Genomic DNA, 26,054 nt, shown 5'->3' with positions numbered 1-26,054 from the left:
ATACCGTACAGCAGCGTGAGAGAACGTGAGGAGGAAATTTCCCTTTAATCTTCTTCATGGCTACATCATCTTTTATTGGTGGACAAAGTGAATCTCAGCCTCCAGCCTCGGCCCCGTAGAAATGACAATTGATTTGCAGGTTATTTCCTGCTTCCTGTGAGCTAATTGAAATAAAGTGGGACGGTAGACTCGGGCTCTGCAGCATCTATCAATACTGCAGTTGTACAGTAGGGAGAGCCTTGTGTCTACTGCTGCGCCTTAACCAGTCCCACAGAATATTTGTTTCATTGTGTGCCTCATCACAATGCCTATGCTTTATGTGTTTGTGCAACCTGCTGTATGTAAGTCCACTTATAATGACTATATGTAAGCAAAATAAGGCACCACATATGACTTATGTGTGTATGCACTGTGTGTGTGTGTGTGTGTGTGTATGCATGTGATTGTGCCTACATGTGTGTGTATGTTTGTTGCGTCGTCTGCAGTCAGGGCGGTGCAAGTAGTGTTTGGTAATAAACTGAAATATTTCCCTCCCTCACGGTGTAATATCAGAAACCTTACAGTATTGGGATTATTTAAGATTAACAGTTGGGATTACAAATGGGTGCACCCCACAGAGAGGAATTATGGGTATTTGAGTACCTTTCTTTATAGTAGGAATTAAGAATCCGGATGCCTTTGCAACCATGAATTTCTGGTCTTAAATGTAACGCCCTTTACCTCCCAACACGCACATACACACACGCTCACACACACTGATTAGTGCATAACGCCTTTTCCCATCAATTTAATTATGGTAAACATACTATAGATAAATACACAGTATCCAGCAGTGCACATCTGTCCTGGCGTATGTACAGCAGGAGAGAGGGAAGGAAACGACTCGTTGCTCATGTACAGAAGGCAACAGAAGAATAAGTGTTGACGTGTGTGCATGCGTGTATGTGCAAGCTCAGGAGCTGCGTTTTATTTACTTATAATGTCCCAGCTGTCGTGAGCAGCTGGATTTTACACAGATTAAACTGGTGAGTGTATGGGATCACATGTACAGTTACAGTGTGCTCACTTTGAGATAATTCAGCGGAGGAATTTATCTTGAACATAATCTTTGCTTACACTTTCCCAAGACCTGACATGTCACATGATCCAGTCTACTTTTTAACATCCATTTTGCAGACGCTTCTATTGTCTCCTGGTTTGAACGCACCATATTGTAGGACAAAGTGTGGATGTCTACAAATTTAATTTAAAAGTGCATTTTGGAAAACTGTAATTTAAGAAGAAAAAAAAACCATTTTATTTCCCTTTAAAGGCCTTTAAACAATAGTTCCTCCGTCTGCTGCTTTTCTCTCAGGCCACTGTAATGATTTCAGCCAATGTCTTCCAATGGTCTAATCAAACTCTTGTTAGACTGCAAGATACACTGAATCATCATTAAATCTATCTGCATATTACCTGTGCTGCTACAATTAGCTATGAATCTCATTTGAATCTCATTTAAATTCCTCCTATGAATCTCAATTAAACAAAGAGATTCAAACAAACAAGCATAGCACTGGAAATGTGGATGCGTGCATGCACACACACACACACACACACACACACACACACACACACACACACACACACACACACACTGCACCTGCTGTTATCATTGCTGTTGTTTTAAATGTGTTCAGTTTAATTAATTTGTTTTGATACTCAAGACAAATCCTTTACAAATCCTCATGTGGTAATTAACAATTATCGTACATTTAATAAGCACACTGAGATAATGAAACAATTAGAGAGAAACAAGCTGTTTAAAGATTGAAGCAGCGCTTTGAACTAGTGTATATGCTTTAATTGTCTTTCAGTGGCTTCCGACTTCAATGAGCTAGCAGATCATAATAAATGTCCTCACAGCTTACAAATCAAACACCCTTCAAAGCAGAATTACAAACCAATAAATTATTACTTGTAGAAAATATAAGCTTTCAGCAGCGCTGTAATACCAAAACATAAACACACACACTCTCCCACACACACATTGCCTTTCTCTCTGGTGTTATCACAGGGGCCAATTAGCGGGCCCCGGCTTTCTGCTAAGGCATGCGTCAGGGGACCTATAGGGAGCCCGCAAGGCTGCGAGAGGCCTCAGGGTAGCAGGAGAATTATCACTCTTTTCATCTCTCCGTCTCTTAAGCATCCTTGCATACACATATCCACTATCTGCTCGGAGCGAGCACATTCCCTTTCTTTCCCTCCTTTCCCTCTCTGCTTTTCTGGCTACGCAGGCACAGCCAACAAAGGGCGATCCTGAACATTACAGTATGCAAATACTTCAGGTTAATTTACTCAGGTGAGGTGGCCAAATTGGACTAGGTTCAATAAACATATGCATAACCTCCACGTGCAGATGGATCAGTCGATGGAATTTACTCGTAACCTTTGATCCCTCTGAACTTCACTGGCAGGACAACTTTGTGTGTGTGTGTGCACTTTTAGGTAACAGAAAGGCCAAGTCATCACAATACATGCTGATCAAAATGTGCATCTATGTTGCACTCTGTAACGTGACTGTTAGTGAGTGTTCAGGAAGACCGATTGTTGGAGCATGTGCTGGGCTGAACTGAGTGTGTGTGTATGTGTGTGTGTGCATCCTCATTGCCCAGAATAAAATGTTGGCAATGGACATTTTTGCAAACCACGGATGTGTTATAACTGTACATTTAATTCGTATGACGTAGTTCAGATTACATGTATATGAGCAAAGTTTTGTCACCAGGAGCCAGACACCTGGACAAGACAGCCGCCAAGCAATAGACCGCAATAGCATAACAAAAGCAGGTATTTTTTAACAAGAGGCCGGGACATTTCCAGTCGTGTTTGTAGTGACTAATTCAGATTTTGTTTTATTTCTTTTTCTTTTCATTTCTCTGTCAAATTAAGCATTTTCTGCTTAAGACAAGGAGGGTATGGGAGAGAAAGGGGATGACATGCAGAAAAGGCCTCGTGCCGGACTCAAACCAGGGCATCTCTACCCAGTGAGCTACCGGGGCACTCCTAGCTTGGGTGTTTAAAGCCTAAACCTAAACACACATTAACCACAGCATTGTCACAACACAAAATTAAAAAGTTTTAACATATCCGCTACATCTGAAATGTACAAATGTAACGTAGCTGTGGTTTGCAGAAACGTACAATGTCAACATTTATTCTGGCGATTGGGTTGGTGTGTGCGTGTGTGTAGTTGGTTACTGTGTGTGTTCCTGCCGAGAGTTTTATCCCTATCATACTCCTCCTCCCCACCCCCTCATCCTTCCTTCTTTCCTCTCATCCCTATGTGGCCCCCTGCTGAGTACCTGGTAGGTGGCTCGTACTCACACACACACACATACACACACACACATAAACACACACACAAAGACAAAACACACAGTAAGCCCTCCACGGGCTGCAGATAGCTGTAGATCCCTCTCCACCACAGGGAGGAGAGAGAGAGGGGATGACAGGAGAGGAAGAGGAGAAAGGGGGGGGGTGGTGACAGAACAGAATGAGTGGACACCTGTCCTCTGTCAAGCCTCCATCTACCTGTCTGTCTGCTACACTGTGGGCTGATATGTCTTTCTTTCTGGCAGGTGGCTGAGGACTTTGAGTCAGTACAACGAGCTGAAATGTTGTTGAACGAGACTGAGTCTTCCATCTGAGGGGAATAATTAAGACACAGGCAGAGAAAATAAAAAAGGTTTTGAGTATGGGTTAGGAAAGTCATTATGACTGCAATAATAGTTATAATAAAAGATACACGTCTGTTGGTGTAATGTGTCTGTTAGGGATTTGTCCCTAAGTTGTTGGTTTTTTTTTTCCCCGTGTGTGTATTTGTGTGTGTGTGACGTCGACAGGGATCGAGACAGCAGAGTGGAGGCAGTAGATAAGATAAGTGCTCTTTATTTCTGACAGAGTCATTTAGCTGTGGATGAAGAGAAGAGAGGAGGAGAGGACAGGGAGGGGAGAGTTATAGTTATGGAGCTGTCGGAGGTTTGGGAGTGTTGAATGAAATGAGGTCCGGAGGAGCAGAGGGAAACAAAGGTGGAGAGGGAAAGAGAGGGAGGCGTCTACGTGACCTTGCAGTCACAGAAACAGACAGATGAGGGAGGAGAACCTGTTTCCTCTAAATCATGTGCTGTGCTGCTTTTTTTTTCCTCTCACTGTAACTCAGTTAACATGTCAGCCTACAGGCCACTTGCTATATCTCCCTTTTCCCCAGCTCACATCTCTGAATCACTGTCTTCCTCACTCTTATTCCCCTCAATGACTGAGGACGTATCTGTGTTTAGCACTAAGTTGCACCGCACACACACAGACACACACACACACACAGATATAGAAGGTGTTTCGTTGTCATATATTTGCTTGTACTGAAGCATCAAACTGTCACAGACCTCCTGTCTCCTCTGCCATTTCCCCCTCTCCCCTTCTGTTCCTTGTATGAAGAAAAAGTATTTATTTTCATTTATCAAAGCCTTTTACCCCTGAGAGAGAGAAAAATTGCAGTGTCTGCAATATTCTGTGTGTGTGTGTGTGTGTGTGTGTGTGTGTGTGTGTGTCAGGGGGATGTGGAGCAATGCCGGGGGTTATTATGAAGAGACTGAGATGCGACAGGAGATTCCTCTGATTGGGAATAAAACACCATCTTATCTATTTAAATAAACCCCACTGCAACTTCATCAACACACACACACACACACACACACACACACACTTACACACTCACTATAAATAAGAAAGCATATACAGAACGACACAAGAAAGTAAAGACATTCACTGAATCACACACACACAAAAAAAAAAAAAACTGCAGAAGGCGGCAAATCTATCCATGTAAACAAACACAAGAACAAATTCACAAAGGGATTTGTAGTAATTAAATTGCAATGATCGCCCTATTTTAGCTTTCACTTTGAAGATGAAAAAATAGTGAGGGAAAAGCAGTCCTAATAGAACATGAAAAGAACATCTAATTATTCAAAGGAGAGTAGTTACTGTAGGAATAAGAAATAAGATAAACAAATAAAAAGGTTTCGTGCAGTCAGCAGAATAATGCGGAGGAATCATTCAAAGCTAAAACAAAAATCATCCTACACTTTGATTCTGAATTACTGGTGAGCTGCACTGTGAACCAATCAGCTGTGATCATCCTGGCCTCTGACGCTGACCTGCTGACCTTTGACCCGGGCTGACCAGAAGAGCAGAACCTGTACTTGACCTGTGACCTTGTGGCATCTTTAATAAGCAGGTCGCCCCCCTCTTTGCAGGACGGCACAACTGTGCATATGTCAATAAGACAAGAGGCATGTAAAAGATGGATGCAGCCGAGCCGTGTGTGTGTGTGTGTGTGTGTGTGTGTGTGTGTGTGTGTGTGTGTTAGACAGTAAACAGGGAGAAGGGAAACAGTGATGTATGTTGGTCCTGCATACTGAGTCTGCAGATGTTCACCCCAGGTGGTCTGACGCTAATAACGTTCCACTTTTTACAGGCCCTTTAATTCACTCAAGATAAAGTCACATAAAATCTACAGTATGGAACAGTGCGATGCACCCACCAGCACCACCAAAACGAAACAGAAATTTTTAAACATGCTTTCTGTTAATTGAAATTTTGACATATTGTATTTAAAAACATTTTCCAATTGATAATTTTTGATGTAACAAGTATCAATTTATGCCCTGTTTTCTGTGCTTTGTTGTATTTTAGGTAGCCTTGTGTATCTTGGCCAAGGGACTACAGATGAAAAATAGCCTCTTGGCTAATTCTGGCATTTTTATACCCATGAGTATTTATTAATTTGCACTGCTCCTTCTTAAATAAACTAAACTAAAACTGAAACTGATAGAAAATATGCAGAAAATAGCACACATATTTGCATTTTTCACACTGAAGAACTGACATAGACGTGTAGTTAAAGACTACTGCATAGTCCATTGCTCACACCTGCTGTGTGACTTCTGTGATGCTCCACGATCTCTTTAATGTATGTGTCGTATGAGTATTATACAACAGACCCGACGAAGCTTGTGGCCAAATTCCGTATTCACACAATCACCCCATGTGCGACATTAAACATGGATTATCGATAATGTATACAAGCATCCTCGTGTGTGATGAACTCTTTTGATTTATTACTCAGAGCGAAAACAGGCAGGTTGCATTTTGTGACAATTATGCTACTTCAAAAACATGACGTGTTACAGTCTGACGCCTTAGGCCTGTTGTAAAAATACATTTTCCGGGATGCGTTCACCACCACTTTTTAAAAGTTGTACATGTGTGTTTGAATGGAAGAAAGAGACACAGAGAGAGGGTGTACATGGAGTCGATGTGGCCCCCTTTCCCCCCTCGATTTGTACAGGCATGTGCACACATGACAAGAGTGAGCATGCTCGCCTGTTTACTCCTCCTTCCCTGGTGTCTCCTCCCTCTCTGCCCCCATACGTGTATCAACCTTTAACCATAGCACATGAGACAGAGAGAAAGAGGGAGATGAGGACGGTATAGCACCCTTCCTACGTCACGTGTGTATTGAAAAAAAAAAAAGATTCAGAGGGTGGTGGTAACTTCTGCATGGGGGGTAAATCAAAAGAAATTCACTGCACAAGGCCTCAGGCACTACTGCTCCCATCTGTTACATTTCATTAATAGAAATAATCAGTAATAAAACTACAATCTTGAATAGAAGACCTTACTGATCATATAGTAAGAAGATTAAAAACACTATAAAAAAAGGCAGAAATATAATAATTAGCATAATGCATGACAAGAATTAAAACCTAAAACACCATAAACATTCTTTATAGAGAATAAAAAACATGTTACAAAGCATACAGTTTACATTACTAGAAAACAAGTAGGCAGCAAAGATCAGAGAGAATGTAGAGACTCACACTGTCTGTCCTCTCCGCTGACAAAATGAAAGAGTTTCCCATGCTAGTTAGTCTTTGGCAATACTTCACATACCACACAAAACGCACACTCACAGTGTTGACTTTGTATTCTGGTGCAGTTAAAGTGTACACAATTTATTTCTCTCCCCAGAATAGCTACTCCAGTGGCTTTCATAATTATAGTAGTGGTAAGACCGTGGACAGCAGGGTCCTGCCTCCGTTGAATATAGCATTAATACACACACACACACACACACACACACACACACACACACACACTCAGATATTAATTTAAAATAGAGTAACTATAAGCAGCGAAGACCCCCTCAAACAGAGCAACTGCTGATCCCTGATCTTTTGTTGTCATATTCCCTCTGCAGCAGAAAACCTGACTGACTCAACTTCTCTCAATGGTCTCATTGTGAAGACACCTTCAGTCAGTTAGTGACCGCTGTCTTTAGTGAATGAGAGTTCAGACTGTCGACTGAAACTACAGCTTGTCTCCCTTCCCACTGCTCTCCTCTTCTTCTCTCCTCGTCTTCTTCCAGCCCATTAAAAGCGTTCCTTTTTTCCTTTTTTTTGTCATGAATCTTTAATCAGCCCTATTCAAGTGAGTGGGCAGGCTGAGACTCTGCAGAGCGCTGACCCGCGCTGCTGAAACACACATTCTGATGTAACTTATACAGACGCTGCACAGGTTAGACCCCGCTCACATCCCAGGACCTCGCTTAGACTTGTGTCTTATCAGCAACTAAGGCTCACAGTTATGTGTCTGAATTTCTATGACAGCAGGTCAAAAAGGCAAGAAGAAGAAAAAACATAAGTCTGGTGGAATTTAAACTCTGCATTATAACAATATTTTCATCTACATTGTGACAAAAATAAAGGATGCTGTTAATTAAATTCCAGCATTGTTTGGTATGTGGAATAGCTGCACGCAGAGCCATCGGTGTGTGTGTGCGTTCCTGCTTAGACGAAGAGGAAATCCATCAGCAGGAATCCAACAGAGAGAGAGTGAAGTGACGGTTGTGTACGTTCAGTCTCTGCATCTCTTTCTTTGTCATGACACAAATGCATTTGCTTGTGCAGGCGTGCACTCAGCTGCACACATGGACACATGAACACACACACACACTTCCAACAGTAAATAAAGCAGTGCAGTCAGGTCACAATCACAGTAAACCACACAAACGACTACCATCTGTCTCTTTGTCTCTGCCTGTAGGAGTCAATGAGCCTCACTGGCAACAGTTCATACTACACTGCCCAAACACAATAACATTCAATATTGTGGTTTAAAAAAAAATGAAAGAATAAAATATCTGTGAAGGGGTACAGGCTATTCATTATTCCTCTCCCTCTCTCTTATCACTCTCTGGTTTCCTCTTTGCCCGACTCTGTCCCTCCTTCTCTTCCTGTAAATGAGTGATTTATCAGCCTTAATTGCTGGCAGTGGTTCATGTGGTCATGTGACCACAACATGACAGCATGTGATAAATACACCCTGGAAATTAAACCCTGCTTTGCAAACAGAAACGTGCATTGCTTGCATCGCATCTGCAGAGCCGGAGTGCGTTCGGATGCTGACAAAAATAGAATTGGTCTAATAAAAGCGTCGCTTTAAAAACAAAGTCTCAGCTCACGATGTGCTTTAAAAGCGAAATGTTGTCGTAATAAAAGACATTTATCAAAGTGAGGCAAAGGGCAAAAGGGAAAAATGTACAATCAATAATGATAGACCAAGTAAATCTATTGTTATAAGGTGTTTCACAACAGCGCCCCATAAACACTGAATGGACACACACACACACACTTACACACTTACACACACACACACACACACACACACACACACACACACACACCCTACAGTGGAATCTATCACTGTAGCTCACATGTGTTTCCTCCTCACAGCGTTCAGCAGCAGGATGCTGACTGAAGGGCCTGCAGTGCTCAGTTCATGCATCTTATTGTTACATGGAGCCAGTTCTCAACCACTGACCTTTTTATTCACCGCGCTATACATTGTTAAAATAATGTATGAGGTGTCTAAGCCAAAGCCACTTCATTGTGTTGTGTTATACACAACTGAGGTACGGTGTGTGTGTGTGTGTGTGCAGCTTACATGGTTGTACAAAAAACACTGTAAATGCACCGGAGCAAATACATGTTTGATGTTTCAGACTGAATAAAAGCATTTAAAATTGTGTGTGTGTGTGTGTAGTGACATGGAGCTGATAGTTGTACATTTAAGTATAATTTTGCATGTTGGGACTGATGAAAGTAGATTCACATCATCAGTGCTGTGCATGTTCTGGCGACATCCTTGTGTTCCTTGTTTATAGTCTGGCTGTAAAACACATTTACTGCCGTGCTTTTTCTGCTGTCATGTGACAAATGCTTTTTCTCAGTGTAAAGTCTGCTTGGTTTTCTTGGTTTGAAATTGTGAAACAGGAAAAAAGTCAAATTAAAATCCAAATTAAAAGAAAAAGAAAAGATATTTAATATTTAAGATATTTAATTTGACTTTTATCCTGTATTTTAATATATTTTATTCTCTTCTAAGACAAATTTTAGTGCAGCTGATGAAGCTTAGAGTAAGATTTTGATGACACAAAGAGAAGCGGTTATAAAAACCACGATGGAGATTAACCTGTTCTCAGGCTGTCGCTGCACACACCCAAACAGAAATGCAAAAATAATACAACTGCGCTTTATTCATCCACTTTAAACACACTTTAATACCAGTGTTGGAGCCAGAAAACAACTTTTTTCTTGCCTTTTCTGTACAACACTAATTAACTTTCCCTCCATTACTCTCAATATTTAAATTGCAATCCATTAATGAGCCACTTAGACTCAAACCTGATCTGTGTTTTGTTGTCTCTATAAGCTCATATAAATACAATTCATCCATAGTGTTGTGCTCTGTGATCCGCCACCATTTTGCTGCCACACTAATCTCCTTTTCTGATGAAACACAGAATTCAGGAGACAGAATGAGAGGGGCAGACAGGGAGCAGGGACGGAGGCAGACAGTAGATAGAGAAGCATGGAGCCAATCTCACCGTCGACCTGAGAGACTGTCTGTCTACCTGCAACATGTTCAACATTTGACCTCTGCAGGGGTCGCACTAACAATGGGGCAAGATGATTTCTCAGTTTGGACAACAACAGAAGCATCTATTGAGAAACTTAGTGTGTGCACTGCTTGTGTGTATTGTGTATTTTCTGCAGTTTTGCATATTGCATATATGAGTGCGTGTGTATAAACAGGTACGGGGGGGGCGGACAGCAGAGTGACTCCAGCACCTCTGCACCTTCCCTTCCTCCTCCTTATTTATTTGTCTGTATTAGTTAGCTCCTTCTCAGCACTTAAAATTAATGTCATCCAGCAGAAAATAGAGGCTGAAAGCTCAAATTCAGCACTTTCCCAGCAGCCCGGTTATTTATCAAGCTAACAAGGAGAAGATGCATCCCGTTTCAGCCGGGCCCAGGAAATATGTGCCATTAAAGCCCAGAGCTAGTGTTTGAGGGCCAGGGTATAAAAGTGAGGGTGTCAGGGAGAGGGGATGGACGGCATCGCCAGCAATATGGATGCAGAGAGACCAGCAGACACATTTATATAAGGGACAATGGATACACTCGAGTAGAAGCACGAGAAGCGAGAGGAAACACACATTCTGTCTACCAACGGCGCAGCCACAATACCTATTCTGCATGTGCTGCATGTGTGTATATGAAGTGCTGATTCGCTCATGGCTATAAAAGACGATCCTTTAGGGGATACAGAAGACATAGTTTGGAGCTTTGAATAAATCATGTGCTGCCAGAGTGAGCTTAGCACTAATTTTCTCTTTAGGAGCCGGGTGTTGAAACACGTCCCGAGGACTGTTAGTATTGTGCCGTGTTAACATCTCTGTAGCATCAGGAGCTAACGCCCGAGTGTTGGAATTCAATTAGACACTGGGTGCAACGCTAAGCAGCTAGCATTGGGCAGTCACCGCAGGGAGGAGAGAGGAGGGGACGGCGACGCGAGGGGGGGCGAGGAAGGTGTGTGTGTTTGTGAGTGTGTAAGGGGAAGGAGGCTGCGGGCGAGAGGAAGGCCCCGGGCTGCTGGCTGCGGTGATTCAGGGGAATACATTATATCACACTAACCTGCGGCTGATCACAAGTTCCTCTCTCAATCATGTTGTGAACACACAGTCACAACCTGAGGACAACAGTGGCTCTGAGGCTCACACACACACACACACACACGCACACACACACATGCACATGCACACAAACACAGCTGTACAACTAATTATGTTTGAATAAAACAACACAATCTTGGCTTAAACAACTGAAATATCACAGAGAAAATTGTGTATAAACACAAGTTGAAAAGAGGAGCGTGCTGATGTTTAAAGGTTTGGCTCCAGGGTGCAGCTTTCTCCTCCAGTTTCATCGACTCTGTGGTTTAGAACAAAGTGAAAACACACAACACATTTTTAAAAACACTCCGAATCTAAACTCAGTTGTTCTGCGTTCACTTTGTGTACCTTTACAAGTGCAGCAAGTAAAATCTTTCCCCCTTTTATTTTGTTATTTCTAATCCAAACCCCAATTCTACTTGCTTCTCTCTTTTCAGACCAGGCCTAATAATGAGCATACATCCTGTTCATACCCGCCCTGTCATTTGGATTTTCTGGATTGAGGGATGACGTCTGTGTCACTATCAGTGTAACGAGTCTCACACTGAGCAGCTAGTAGTTATATATATCCCAGGCAGTAAATGGATAGCGAAGTGTGTCAAACTGTGGAAGGGTGCAAATCCTTGTCGCTGCAGAATACAAAGGAAGCCAACACAGCTGCAGTGTTTTGTAAGTGACAATTCAATATATACATCCAGATTTATTGTTTATCATCTGAAATCATATTGTGGAATTTTGCTTCAGTGTCAATGAGAATACAGTTTTCCTGACTACACACACATCAGTCAGATTTTCTCCCTCGAGTATTTTGCGAGAAGTGCTCCAGTTTGATTCCCATTACCGTGTAGTCCAATGTGATGAACATTAACAAGCCTGAACAGATATCTTTATCTATATTAATATCTATCTTCTGCCTATTCTCATGAACAACCATCTAACAGCAAAAGCTTTTAAGGTGTGTACATACACAACTCATGTAATTACACAAGCACTTAAATACATGCTCTCTTTCTTCCTCCCTCACACACCTTGATGTGTCTGCGTGCATGTGCGCATGTGTCCTTCCTCCTCTGCCGTGACTACAAAAACCTGACCTGCCTGCTGTCAGCCACAGAGGCACCTTGCGTCCCTGCGCCCCCTCCCCCTGCGAGTGGCCGACTCACCCCGTCACCATGAGGGGAAGACGAGTAGGAGGTGGAGGGATGACGGGGGATAACGGGGGAGGAAGAGGGGGAAAGTGGGGGGTTGGGGCGGTGGGAGGAGGTGCAGCGGGGGGAAGGATCGAGGAGGCGTGGTGGGTGGGTGGGGGCTCTGAAGCTTCCTCTAATGTGCCCTCTCCACTCCCCTGCCTGTGACCTCAGAGCTCCTGACAGCCAGAAAGTGCTGAAGCATGCAGGTGTCCTAACGCTGCAGCCACACACATGCGAGCGCACAAACACGTGCTCCACTCACACACACACACACACACACACACACACACACACACACACACACAGACGCAGGTGTCCTACCTTAGCAGCCTGCATTCTGTCATTGTTTAACTCTTTCATCACCCCCGTCCTCGCTGTATATCAATACATCACATCTAAAACTGTGCATTATGCAGTCTATTTATAATCGGTCAGTGATGGAGTGTGTATCAAAGGCAAAACAAGCATGTGCTTCACAATGCTGAGCACATGAGGAAAGTGGAGTATACTGTCTGCTGCACCGTAAAATTAGCTGATGCTGATGCTGTAGTTTCCTCTGTCCAGCCTCTCGACTGTACAGTGTAAAACCTGAGGTGTCCAGAGAGTGTCCTGTGTGTGTGTGTGTGTGTGTGTGTGTGTGTGTAGGAGGGGGGTTAGGGTTAGAGAGTTGTATTACAGTGGTGATGAGTCGCCTGGCTGCGAGGCTGATACCTCAGCAGCACCCAGCATTGACCAGGCCTTTAAATAAAGCCTTCGATCCTCCAGCAGCAGAGAAGGTCACCGCCTGCCTCTGGTTACCCTGCCTGTCTGTCTGCATCCACGGCCAGGAGCCCTCCTGCCATCCCTTCCTCCCTTCCCTCGCCTCCTCCTGCTCTCACACCCTGGCGTGCATGTCTGCATTCAAATCCAGGTGCCTTCCTGTCCTCAATCCCTCAACTTCTTCCCTAACTTTACCTCGATTCCTTCCTTCCTTCCTTCCTTCCTTCCAGCCCTCCTCTCCAGCTATTTTCCAACTGGCAACATGATAGCGTAAAAACTAGCCCTCGCTTTCCCTCGCTCACTCCTTCATCATCCGCCATCCTCTGCTATCCCACCATCCGTCCATCTGCGTGTCAGCCAGAAACAAAAAATACTGTACAGTGTTTGTCTCCACAGAGAGAGCTGAGAGAGTGAAGGAGGTCAAAGGGTCAAGACAAAACTTTTGGCCTCATCCCATGAGCCCTGCGCATGTCACCCTCCTGTCAATCAAGACCAAAACAGAGAACTGCATAACATCGCACACAACAAAGGTTGAAGAAGCGTTTGATCCTCATATGCCTAAATATGAATCGAGAAAAAAATGCATCTAATAATGAAACCCTCCCAGGTGTCTGCAGTCCCAGATGGGTGCTTCCTTATTAAATGAAATCAATATAAAACAAGTGATTGTGGTTTTGATTTCACTCAGAGGACTTTCTTCCTGTCTGAGGCATTACACAAACTTGTGTCAGATTTATACTAATATTGAAAATATCAAGATGTTATAGAGCTACAGATTTAAGGCTTCTGCTTGACTAGTTGTTTTCAAATTGTTTGGATGCCGAAAGCAAGAAACCAAAAATGTAAATTTTCATATATCAACTTCACTCACACCTATGAAACCAAATATATACAATGGTTTTAAAAATTAAAAATTGTGCAGCAACTCTGTTCAAAATGTACAGTATGCTGTTTATTTAAATTGCAGTACATCTCAGTTATTTTGCTTCGATGCGACCTAACTTTTTGTTTTTAAATATAAAGTGAATTGTCTCAGGTATAAACCTGATTCACAGTGGAAGAAATCGACACTGACTTTTTTTGTGTACAATCCTGAATTTTGAAAATGTAAATAAAATGACTAATATTAAGTACCTGAATTCATTGCAATGGATCAGTTACTACACACAATATTATTGAAAGCTTGGTATGAACATTATATGCTGTATTTTGATAAATATGCAGCAGACATTAAATCTAGATCGTTGCATATCTGCAACACTAAACTTGTTAATGAAGTTTATATTCTACTTTAATTTGACATTAGTTTTAAATGTCGTTTTTAATGTGTTAAATGAATTTGCGTTGTAAAGCAAAGGAGTGTCAAAGACTAAAAAACAGAGCAGGAGAAGTTACCTCAGACTCCAGGGTGGTGGGACGGAGAAGTCACAGCTCTCTATCACAGATGGAGGAATTTTCTCGACGTCCTGTGAAAACAGGAAACAGAAATGTATTATAAAACCAACACTCTGATTCCACAGCACAGGAAACTGTGCTGCAGACATAACACACTTTGAATATTAGGTGTTTGGTTGTTTGCTTCCAAATCGGACCATAAATTTAGAGGAAAGTGACATGATGGAGAGAGCAAAGATAAAGTCACAAATTACTGTGGACAGGCAGAGAGTCATTTAAGTCCTTTGAGAAAACCAGTACAACTTAATCTAAACAACACACTTTGGCATTTATATTTTTTCTTAAATTGACCTATAAGTTGAATTCATAAAATGTTATCAAAGTATAATTATCAAATATTTAAAGTTGAGGCAAACTATTTGTAGTAAAAGTTTAAAACAATTAAGAATCATATATAAACATTTACATAAAGCAAACACAAACAAACAACACAAATAAAACTTAGTTTAAAAGCTTAGTCAAATAAAAATCAAAGATTCAAGCCAGCATCGGTTATTAGATCTGAATAAAAGGTTTAGATTTGTTTTATGGTTTGGATAAAACTCACAAGCATTTTCCAAGACTTGGGCACAGATGCACATGCACGCTCACACACATACACACATACACACACATACACACACACACACACACACACACACAGTGCACAGTACTTCACAAGCAAAGTATAACTGAAATAAATTTTAAGGTTGTAACATTATGTTGATGATTATGTTTGATATTAAAACTGCCCCAGCTTTCATTTTTAAAAAAATCTAATTTTGAATGCATTATTTAGAATAATTAAACAAAAATGCAGATTAAATTTATCAGTTCATAAATGGCTGGCATTACATTTTCAGGTCAGTCAGTTCATGAGGATCATTGCACATCTGACAGAGGGTTATTCACACATCTCTGTGTCAACATAACTTATGCACACACGTGAATGTTACTGTATATGAACACGTCAGGGACGACCGTGGATAAAGAAAACCTGCTTTAAAAACCGAGTGACGAATCATCCTGAAAAACTTTTTTCGCTGGGTTTCAGTAAAGCGAAATGAGGCGAAGGAGCGACAAAGTATATTAATGCCCCCCAATCCATCTTTAAGCAACAATGCGAGCCATTCATTTCCCTGTAATCCGATTCACACTGGGGGCAAATGGACTCTGACCCATTCAGCTCCATAGGAGCTCCCAGTGACAGACCTACAGCAGAGACAAGCCTGCCGTCACCTGAAAAATGCTCCAAAACATCAACATGGGCAGAGCAGACTCTCAGGTGTGGCTGTGACGATTCACAGTTTCAGCCCAGTAGAATTCAGTCTGCACATAATTATATGCACATATAGGTGAAGACAAACAAAGAGCCTGATAAACACAGAGCCAGACACAGAGGAACATCCACACACACACACAGGCATGTACACACTTCCACATATACACACACTGTGCACGCATACTTGCACATACATGTCTAGTCTGTGTGCACTCTTGCTAACTCAAACAAGCAGACACACACACACACACACACACACACAAACACACAAACATACTAGGCTTGATACAGGGGAAGTGAGGTCCACGTGCAGAGGGCTGCTACATGGCAGAAGTGTGTGGGGTCAAGGCCTTTCCCAGGTACAAATGAAAGGGAGAGGAGAGACTTTGGAAGAGCTGAACAACACTGTGGGTCACCTTGCCTGGCAAAGAGATCAATGTCTGTTTGACTGGCTGAGAGAGAGAGGCTGACTGCAGTAGAAGGGTAAATCACCTCTCTCGCTTCATTGAGATGCAGGTAAAACACACAGGGGTCGGGCTCGGCTCCAGCTCCACCCTGCATAACACAAACTCATGCACGCGCAGACTTAAACGCGCACACATAGACAAACATTCACACACACACAGTCGCATAATGCACTCAGTTTTCAAACACCCCCCTTCACCACGTCCGCTGCGGTCCAAAACACACCACTCCACTGACTCTGTGCCCTGCAACTCAACTCACTGTTGAAAACGTCAACACAGCCTGAGCTATGTTTATCTGTGAGTCAGAATATTGTGATCACATATAATTAAATCATAATTAGCTTTCATCTATTGCCCTTTAGTGATGCATTCTGAGGAGAGCTCCTTATACGAGCAAATGCAAATCTAGTGTTTGAATTCCACTGCAACATACACAAAACACGAGCCACACTGCATGTGCCCGCATGCACATTCTCTCACAGCCGAGCATTTACAGTAATCTCGATTCAACACAAGACTATGGGATTGGATTCAGACAATCACATTACTTCCTCTCTGCCCATGCTTCTATTTGCTGGGAAAAATCACTGTGTTAAGCCAATAAGATACACACAGAGGCAGCGGCACAAGCCTTCTTTACAGCTGCTGCATTCTTACCACATGCACAAACCGCGACAGGAGGGGACAAGTTAAATTATTAGGGTTTCAAATAAATGACACATAACTCAGGACACTGCAAGACAGAGAGGGAGAGAAGCTGTGGCGTTGCAGGTCTAGTTGATGGACGGACCACAGAGGAACATAAATGCAGCTGATTTAAATCAATTTAAATGTAAATGTTTATCGGGTGGAGTGATGCAGATGCGGATTGAGTGGGAGAGATTGAGATTGTTTCCTCTTTTGAATGCGAATATGTTTTTAACCCTTTGGGAAGGGGGGGTGGGGGGTGGCTGTCATGGGGAAGGGAGCGCTCACAGGGAAGGAAAAAAAATGGACGTACACAAAAACTGTTGTGTTACAAAGTGACATGTGGCTCCAATTGTTGCAGAATAATTTAGAGTAATACAAAAGAAATTGTTTTTTATTCAGCGGTGGTTGGTAGCCTGGAGTGTATATATTATTTTACTGACAACTTGACATAATAATGCTTTTTCAAGTAGCGTTTTAAGATATAAACTGTTTATTTACTGCCCAAATGATTATATAAAGCTAATACTTTCAATTATAATGGTTATACGTCAAAATAGAGGGACTATCGGAGCATCTCTTTAATAAATTTGTGTGTTCTTATAAAGAAAAAATTACTGCAGCCTGATTTTTATTTTGCACTTTTGGCCTTTTGACTTTAAGTTGAGACATTTTACTTTTATTTAAATTTCCTTTTGATTGGCTAAAAAGCCTGACAATGTCACGTTAAAATGACTCATTCCCATAGATTTAATGCACTCACTTAAACCACACATACACCCTTCCTCCACAAGGTCAAATAAAAGACAATGCCGGCTGGTTATTGAGCACTCACACAAATAGACACTAAAAAGTGCACACATCCTTTGTCCTATTAATTCTGAGGCATTAAAGCGAAGTACATGAGGATGATTCAAATGTCAATACTGATAAATTTCAAAGTGATTTCCCATAGTTGACCTGAAAGAGAGAGTCCAATATTGTGACAGCAGACAACTACATTATCTTTAATAACCTAATCATTGGACAGACTGCAAATGATCACAGTGCAGAAGTCAATATGGCGGGCCGGAGAATAGAATTACAGTTCACACTGATAAGATTAATAATGTGGCGTGTCTGTGTGCTGCGTGTACACAGTTTCTCATGGTGTGCGAATGAAAGTGAGGAAGCACAAGGCGGAGGAAGAAGAAGTGAATCTGGTCGAGTGCTGAGAAGTGAGGAGGAAGCGCTGAGATATTGTTTCCTGTGCCCTCTGTCCTCCTTCAACACAGGAAGTGAACCAGTGCTACAGAATCCTCTTGCCCCTCGGTGTGTCTAGAAGTCAAAACACACACACACACACGAGCAGAAAGTGTCCCACGCAATTTCCACCCCTGCACTGATGACCACGTTTCCACTTTATCATTCTTACATATTAAATAACGGAGCTCAGACACTGGAAACCTGTGAACCCTTACACAAAGCAGACTTCCTCTCCTGTCTGCTCACTTGACATTCCAGGTGAGGCTGTCCTGAGCGAAACCCTGAGACTCCACAGAAAACTCAGCTAACCCTATCTGCCTCACAGGAGAAAGAGGGGCCGTGAAAGAAGTATAGCATCTCCAGTTCTAGGTTATAACACAAATGTAATTAAATAGCACACTATATTGACCTAATCAGATAGGAAGGCCATAAATTAGTGGACACATGCTCACTAAAAGGCCCTCTCCTCTCAGCTAGGACGCATCTCTGATCGTTTATCATCTGAAAGGAGCAGGAAGGCAGCCAGCATCTCCCTCTCCCTCTTTCCCTGTGTACGGCTCTCTCTGTCCCTCTTGCTCTATCTCTGTCTCTCACTCACTTTTAATCACAGAGAAAATCATTCCTCCAGGCATGAGGGGATCGTGCTCTCCCATCTTGTCCCTCACTCTGGGCTTTCATGGGGGCTAGTAACGGCCAGGTGACTCTGTGTGTGTGTTTGTGTGTGTGTGTGTACAGGTACAGGTGTCTTTGTCTTCAACTCTGTGTTCAGACATGTCATCAGTGTGGTGTATTTTAAAGTTTTCACAAGCTACACACACATTTGAAAGAAAGAAAAAACACCTCCTTATGTCCATACACACAGCACATGCAAGCACGACTGGTAAAGGTCCTGCAGTGGGAAAAGATAATATCCCCCCTACTCCTCCTCCTTCCTCCACACACACACACGCACACACACACACACACATACACAGATTTCCAACAGCATGCATTGTGGTGGCAGTGACCTTGTATGGCAGCCTAACCCCATGCAGCCTTTATCTCAGCCATGCTGCTCTTTAGGACGCACTGAGTTCATCAGTCTGCTTTCAGGAGGAGAAACACTCTGCAGGCCAGATTCAGGTTTTAAGCTACTGGAGCTGTCAGTCGCTAAAACCAAATTACTCCGAGTGCCTCTTTTTACTCTTATCAGCATTTTTATGTCTGAGTCAAATAAAGGATCTTTACATTGGACCAAAGTGGTGGGGTGCCTAAGTATTGCGTGTCAAAACAACAGCAAAACATTTTCCAGGATAAATATTACTGTAAGCATAATTTAATATAAGTAGAAATTCGACAGTTTTAATCAAACCACCGCGGTTTTATTATAAAGTGTTTGCGTTAAGTTCATTTTCAGACGGAATTTTTTGCGGGAAGCCAAAAATCACATTTTAAAAATTATATATATTTTTGCATAATCGTGTATTTGGTCGTTTTTGTCATCTAGACCTTTGTCTCCGGTCGATTTGAAATGAAACTGTCCACAGACAATATTCAACAAGTGAACAGCAGCCGAGTAAAAAGTGCAAGTTTACTCTAACATCAATCATTAACTCAGCTTTTTCTAGGACACCTGCAGCACATTTATTAGGCCTCGAGGCAAAAATGAAATTATATTAGAAATATTGAGCACTGTGGTGTGATTTTCATCGCGTTTTTTAAGAGAAATTAAAGAGCTTTTCTGTCTTTAATTACGCAACAGGTGCAGAGCGTCTCTTTTATTTCTTGAGCAAAAGAAGAAAAAAAAAACTTGAAATATTTCAGTGTGTATTTAACAGGCGGAAAAAGAAAGTGAAACCCGCACACTGAATTTACTTAAGTGCATATATTAGAGCTGGATTTGATCTTGGAGGTGTTATAATTACGCGCCTTGTGCGCAACATCTGCACCGCGCTCCAAACAAAACCAGATGTGTGTGAACAGATGTTTGCGTTATCTCAATGACATTTGCAATTGACTTTTTCTGTTTTATTTTACAGTTTAGATCGAGAGGAGATTACAAGGCTGAGAGTGTGTGGTGTCGCCACAGAGACACAGTGACAAACAACATGCAAAACTAAAGAGAACAAAAAAAAATAAACATTTTCAGGAGAATTTATTTGTTTCCATTCATGAAGGTTTATTGATGAATGGTATATTTATTAAATTCCATTTTTTAAGAGTGAACACGATGTCTGCCAGTTCACTGTACTGTCCAGACAATACATTTTACTGTTTAGAAATCATCACAAAAAGACGTTTGGCTGCATGATGCGTAATTATTCTACAGCACCGGGAGAACATAATTTCAATTCCCAAACAGTTCACAGTTGTTTTTATTTGACCGAATAGGCTTAATTAAGTTCCTTAAATGAAAAGAAGACACATTAACAAGGAACTGCAGAAAGAATAGATCATTTGTTGCAACAATTTTGCGTGACAAAGTGGCCTGCTTCTCATTTATTTTAGGACATGCATCATAATCTGCTTGTGTTGTGTGTTAAGCATTTTATCTTCAGCCCCACTTGTTGATCGCAATAATCTATTTAGTCTTTGCATTTGTCAGGAAAAATATATATAATTGTTCCTGCTAAACAAACTAAACCTTGATAGTCTGTCGTCTGTCTGTATAAATCAATATCGAGTACAAAGTTGCTTTATTCCACAATGTCAGGCTCCTCACAGGGCTCCAAAAGCAGCCTATAAAATGTTGAAGGGTCCATGTTCGCGGGGAACTTTTATGAAAGCAAAGTGACGGATGAATGCACCTGTTTACACTTTTTTTTTGTCCCACAAATAAATCCCAAAAGATGATGATGCTGAACAATGCAGTCATGGTATCATACAATCATTATACACAAGTTCACAAAAACAAGGAAAAAGAAAATAAAAAGTAAAAACACACTCCGTACATGACCAGCATGCATGGTTTCACATAACTGTTACAGTCTGACATCAAATGTCGAAACTTCTGCTGTGACTGAGTTTGGATGTTTTTGAAGACATAGGATGGATGATATGAAAATGAGATCCTTCATATCCAAAAATATAAACTGACTTCAAACAAAGAAATCTAAAATAAATTCACATCAAAATAAAGCTGCTGTGTCTGAGGATTGTTGAATTCCATAAAACTAATTTTGGGGTGAGGGGAGCAGGATGGACGAGGCGCAGGATGAGGCTGTAAGGGCGGACCTGTGCTCAGCAAAGTGTTGACACATTGAATGCAGTGTGTTTGAAGACAAACATCGCGAATTGGACAGAAATCCTTTAAAATATTTGTGGAAACCGAATTCTTATTCAGCCATTTAAACAGGCCTTTTTCCTGTAATTAAACATAAATCAAACAAAGATCCTCACCCTGAAACAAAATACTTTTGAAATACAGAAAAAGTGTGAAACTCTTTTGTCCTTAACTAACGCAGCTTTTACAAAACAATTTCAACAAGCACGCACAAACTATTTTTTAGCTGCGTGCGTATTTAAAGTTTTTTTTGTCTGTTGTGAGGGTCGGGTATTAAAACTTTTCAGCGCCGAGACTCACATGAAAAACTCCGGGGACGACGGGTTGTTGTCGCTGCTGGATCCTCCGTTTTCTCTGAAGCCGGTGCTGATGAGCTTCTCGTATTTCTCCTTGTAGGCGTCCCTCTCCCTGGCCAGCCGGGAGATCTCCTGCTTGAGGTGGTCCACCTGCTGAATGAGTTGCGTCTTCTCTCCCTCCAAGACGTGCCGCTGCTGAACCCGCTTGTACCGGCAGGACTGGGCATAGCCTCTGTTCTTTAGCGTTCTCCTCTTCTGTTTCAGACGGATCACCTCTTCCTTGCTGACCCCCCGGAGCTGCCGGTTCAATTCCCGCACAGACATGGTCACCAGCTGCTCGTCCGAGAACCGGTCTTCCAAGCGCAGGTGCTGGTGGTTCCCCCCCACGCCGCCGCCGGACTGAGACCCGGAGGAGGGATGGTGTGCCCCTGCGTGGTGATGGTGGTGATGGTGGTGGTGGTGGTGGGGAGTCCCGTTCTGAGCTGCGGCTGCGGCGATAACCGCGGACACCACGGCGGCCGCTGATCCCATCTCCTCCCCGGCCATGGCGCCTCCTGCCCCGGCTGCGCCGCCGAACTGCTGCCCCCTGGCATAGCCATCGAAGGTCTGGAGCTGGTGACTGCTGCTGATCAGCGCCTCTACGGCGTCCTCCGGGCTAAAGCCCAGAGCCTCGGGGTTCAACTGCTGTTGGTACCCGGTCATCCAGTAGAAATCCTCCAAGTGTGCCTTCTGTTCGCTCCCTGATCCCGGACTGGGCGCCGAGAAGCTTGGCGAGGGGGGAACCGAGCTGCAAGGCGTGCTCATCGGGGTGGAAGATAGGGATCCCCCGGCGACCAGGCGGCTGCACTGGCTGATGCTGCGATCGGGCTCCACCGGCTCCTTTTTCACTTCAAACTTCATCAGATCGAAGTCATTAACATATTCCATGGCCAGGGGACTGGTGGGCAGGTCGGAGTTGCTCATTGCCAGCTCTGATGCCATCCTCTTGCTGTTGACAGTCCTCCAAAGGGGGTGAGGAGCACCTGTCAAAGTGGGCTGCTGAGACACGCACTGAGCCAGCTTGATTTCTTTATTTATTTTCTTCAAAACCGGAGAAAAGGTGGATTTTCACGCACTAATTGCGCAGCGCAGGTTTTTGGTTTTGTGAGTCGATAAGTTTTTTTTTCTCTTCAGCCTGTGTTGCACAGACGCATTGGAGCAGCGCTGTTTCCTCCCTCTCTCCCAGCGTGCGGGTGTCTGAGCGCCGCTGTCTCTGTTTCTACCATTTAACACTTCATGGCTCCTTTTAGGATTAGTGCGCCAAATTGAGGAGGTTCACGCACGTGTCCCGGGCAAATAGTTGCTTTGTGGAGGAAAAAAAAAAACTCCACCCTAGGATTGATAGATTTTTTTTTCTAAGGCATCAGTCAGCCGACGAGTTAAAAAGCATTGCTTAGTTTTATAGGCGCCCTGACGTCAGGACTGGAAATATGAAATTGACTGAGACTCAGCCAATGAGGAGCCCAGCCTTGGGAGGTAATTAGCATAATAGTATAGAAACCAAAGTTTTCTGAAGTGTCCGAGCCCATCTGCAGATTGACACATGAGACATTATTTACATTATTTTAACACGTTGCATAGAAAGCAACAAACGCGAGTGAAATAAAAAAAAAAAACATCCCGTGGAATAACAGAAGATATCAGCTGGTAAACATGCATGTGTCTTTCCTTAATTAGCAGATCGTTATAATTTCGACACATATTTAATGTTTTTACATCATCATAATAATCACATAAAATATCCACATTTTACAGTCATATTCATCAACAATATTGTTTGTTTCAGAGCTGTCTGCTGATCAGTCTCTTCATTAACCCAGCTCTCATTTAGTATGTTGATATAGCGAGACTTTGCACAGGTGTTTTTCATAAATTATATAAGCAGATTTATAATTAAGGATCTCAAAACTCGTCTGAGACAACTGTTTTAGTCACTCTACACACACACATTGGAATTAAATGCACCATAATACACTGAACGATTCTCAATGAGCGATAGATAAATAGTTTTATTCTACATATAGTTGCAGAAATAGATTACTACAGACAAAGCGGATCGCTGTGCGAGGAACGTGAAAGTGCTTGAAAGGAGCATGGCATGGCTGTGGTTGAACGACATTGTTTGGAAACCCAACGTCGCCACCTTTCGGTATAAAAGGATACTTCATGTGGCTTTGTAAGGGACTGTGTGTCCCATACAGTGGCTGTGTGCACATGGTTTTGTGCTTTAAATGTAAAAAAAATAAGAATTTTTTAAGTCACTTTGCTCTTGTAGAGGCTTGTCTGCTTTCTGCTACTCTTACTGCTGAAAATGATGATGATTTAACAAGACAAAAAGAGCATTTTAAAACAAAATTGAAACATAAAAACATATTTTTACATATAAAAACAGAGCTTTAACCATACAGAAGTCAGTTTTCTTTAAGGAGAAAACCATAAACGCATTTTCCTACAAGTGTCTCCCATGTTAATGCATTCACATTTAATGCTTGTCAACACAAAATCATTTTTCTAATTGAATACTCCGTTGTGACAACACCTCCATCTGTGTCCTCCTGGACTCTACAGTCTCAATCCCATGTAATGATCACAGCATCAGTGTTCCCCTCTCTTTCTCTCCGTGTGTCTCTCTCCTGGAGCACATTCCTCAGGAGTGGTGGCACATAAGAACAAACAATAAGGAGGGCTATACACAGAGGACTGGAGAGTAAATAAGAGAACTCTCCCTGGAACATGTCACACGGGGAAGCTTCAGAAAACTACAAAGCCGCCAGCAGATAATCCAACTCCCCGGTGTCCCCGACGCAAGTAAATATTCTCTTGGTCCCTGTGACTGTTCATGGGGACTTAACGTTAAACAGGAAAGGATAAACATCGTGTTTTATTCATTAGAACACACAACAGAGGCCCCTCTGATGCCTTTGAATAAATATTAAACAGATGAGGTGTCCCATCTGATGCTACTATATGTTGTTGCTGTTGTAGTGGAAATTCAGACTGGTAGTAAGAAGCACAGCAGGACAAAAAGTGTCAAAGTAATAGTCGTGCATATGATTCATATATATTGCTTTGTGTAGAGTCATTTGTATGTCGTTTAACCACTATCATCACATCATGTTCAGTGACAGGAAAATGAGGCTATGTCACAACTGAGTGAGGTGATAAAAATGACCCTGCTGCATGTCATGTAACACTTGCAAAATGACTGCCAAAATCACAACTCCTTTATTGTATATGTAAAACAGTTGGACACACATGTCACTAACAGACACAGACAGCACTTTAAGTTGTTCACGTGTCCACACAGGTCCATATTTGAAAGCAGCAGCGGCGGACACTAGCTGCTGTGTGAGCTCTTGAGTTTGCCAGATCTCTTAAACCAGGATTTATCGGCTGGGGAGTCTCAAGGGTTAACAAGCAGAGTCCAGAGCCAATGCATCAGCTGTGTTACTGAGGGCTAATAGTCCTGTATGCACCCCATTCTGTCTCCCTTTGGAGTTTCACGTAGGCAGCTCACTGCCACAAAGTTTACTGCTGTCTTTATTTTATCAGGGATGATTTTTTTTTTCTTCCTGCTCTCTACAGGGGTTGCACTCAGGCATATATCATAAAATAAGCTTATACAGCAGGAGGTGGACCACTTATACAGTGTTAGTACAGGGGGGAAGTTAAGAGCATTTAGTTTTATATGATTAAAACACATCTACATATATTTAAATACATGGCTATAGGTTTTGTTCCCACATTTGGTGGAGAGGAGGGAAAACATGAGGCAGTTGCGCACTAGTTTGTGTCTTTTCTGCATCATTTTATGGTGGAAATGTCTTTAATTTTGTCAAAATAAAAGTCCTCTGCTTCCTTTAGGTTTTTATTAAGGGGAACAAATGCACATGTTCAATATATTGAGGGGAGCATGTCCCCTGCGTCCACCCCAATCTACACCTATGTTTAATTAAAAGTCAGACACCAACCAGATCAGCCCTTATTTGTGTCTTAAATTGCTTCTTTTAACTAAAAATTGAGGCCTTGTTCACCCTCTGTAAGAATAACACACCTAAACCAGTCTTCAACAGGACTAAATACTTGTAAAACTAATATTTATATCAGTTTGTGACCCCACAGCGATGCAGTCAAGTGATTTGTGAATGAAAACATCCAACCCTTTGACTCTTCTGAAACCCTGCTGATGCCTCGGCCTTAACGTGCACACACCAGCTTTGTGTTAATAGTCCGGCCTCTACATGTGGAGCCCAGCTACAGTACGTGTTAATGAG

General features: G+C 42.3%; 1 protein-coding gene across 1 annotated transcript in view; it reads right to left on the bottom strand.

Moving 5' to 3' along the window:
• The window catches only part of LOC117262012 (MAF bZIP transcription factor b), a 51,574-nt gene extending 28,469 nt beyond the window's left edge, over positions 1-23,105 (bottom strand). The window contains exons 1-2 of the mRNA XM_033634626.2: positions 21,746-23,105; positions 14,464-14,534 (exon numbers count right to left, since the gene is read on the bottom strand). Of these exons, the coding sequence (XP_033490517.1) occupies positions 14,507-14,534; positions 21,746-22,722 (1,005 nt within the window). The 5' untranslated portion in view covers positions 22,723-23,105 and the 3' untranslated portion in view covers positions 14,464-14,506. The remainder of the gene's footprint in view (positions 1-14,463; positions 14,535-21,745) is intronic.
• Positions 23,106-26,054: the final 2,949 nt, after the last annotated feature.

Source organism: Epinephelus lanceolatus, chromosome 5, assembly GCF_041903045.1.
Source record: "Epinephelus lanceolatus isolate andai-2023 chromosome 5, ASM4190304v1, whole genome shotgun sequence".
Lineage (NCBI taxonomy): Eukaryota > Metazoa > Chordata > Actinopteri > Perciformes > Serranidae > Epinephelus > Epinephelus lanceolatus.
The sequence above is the reverse complement of the archived record's forward strand: the minus strand, read 5'-3'. Positions and strand labels throughout refer to the sequence as shown.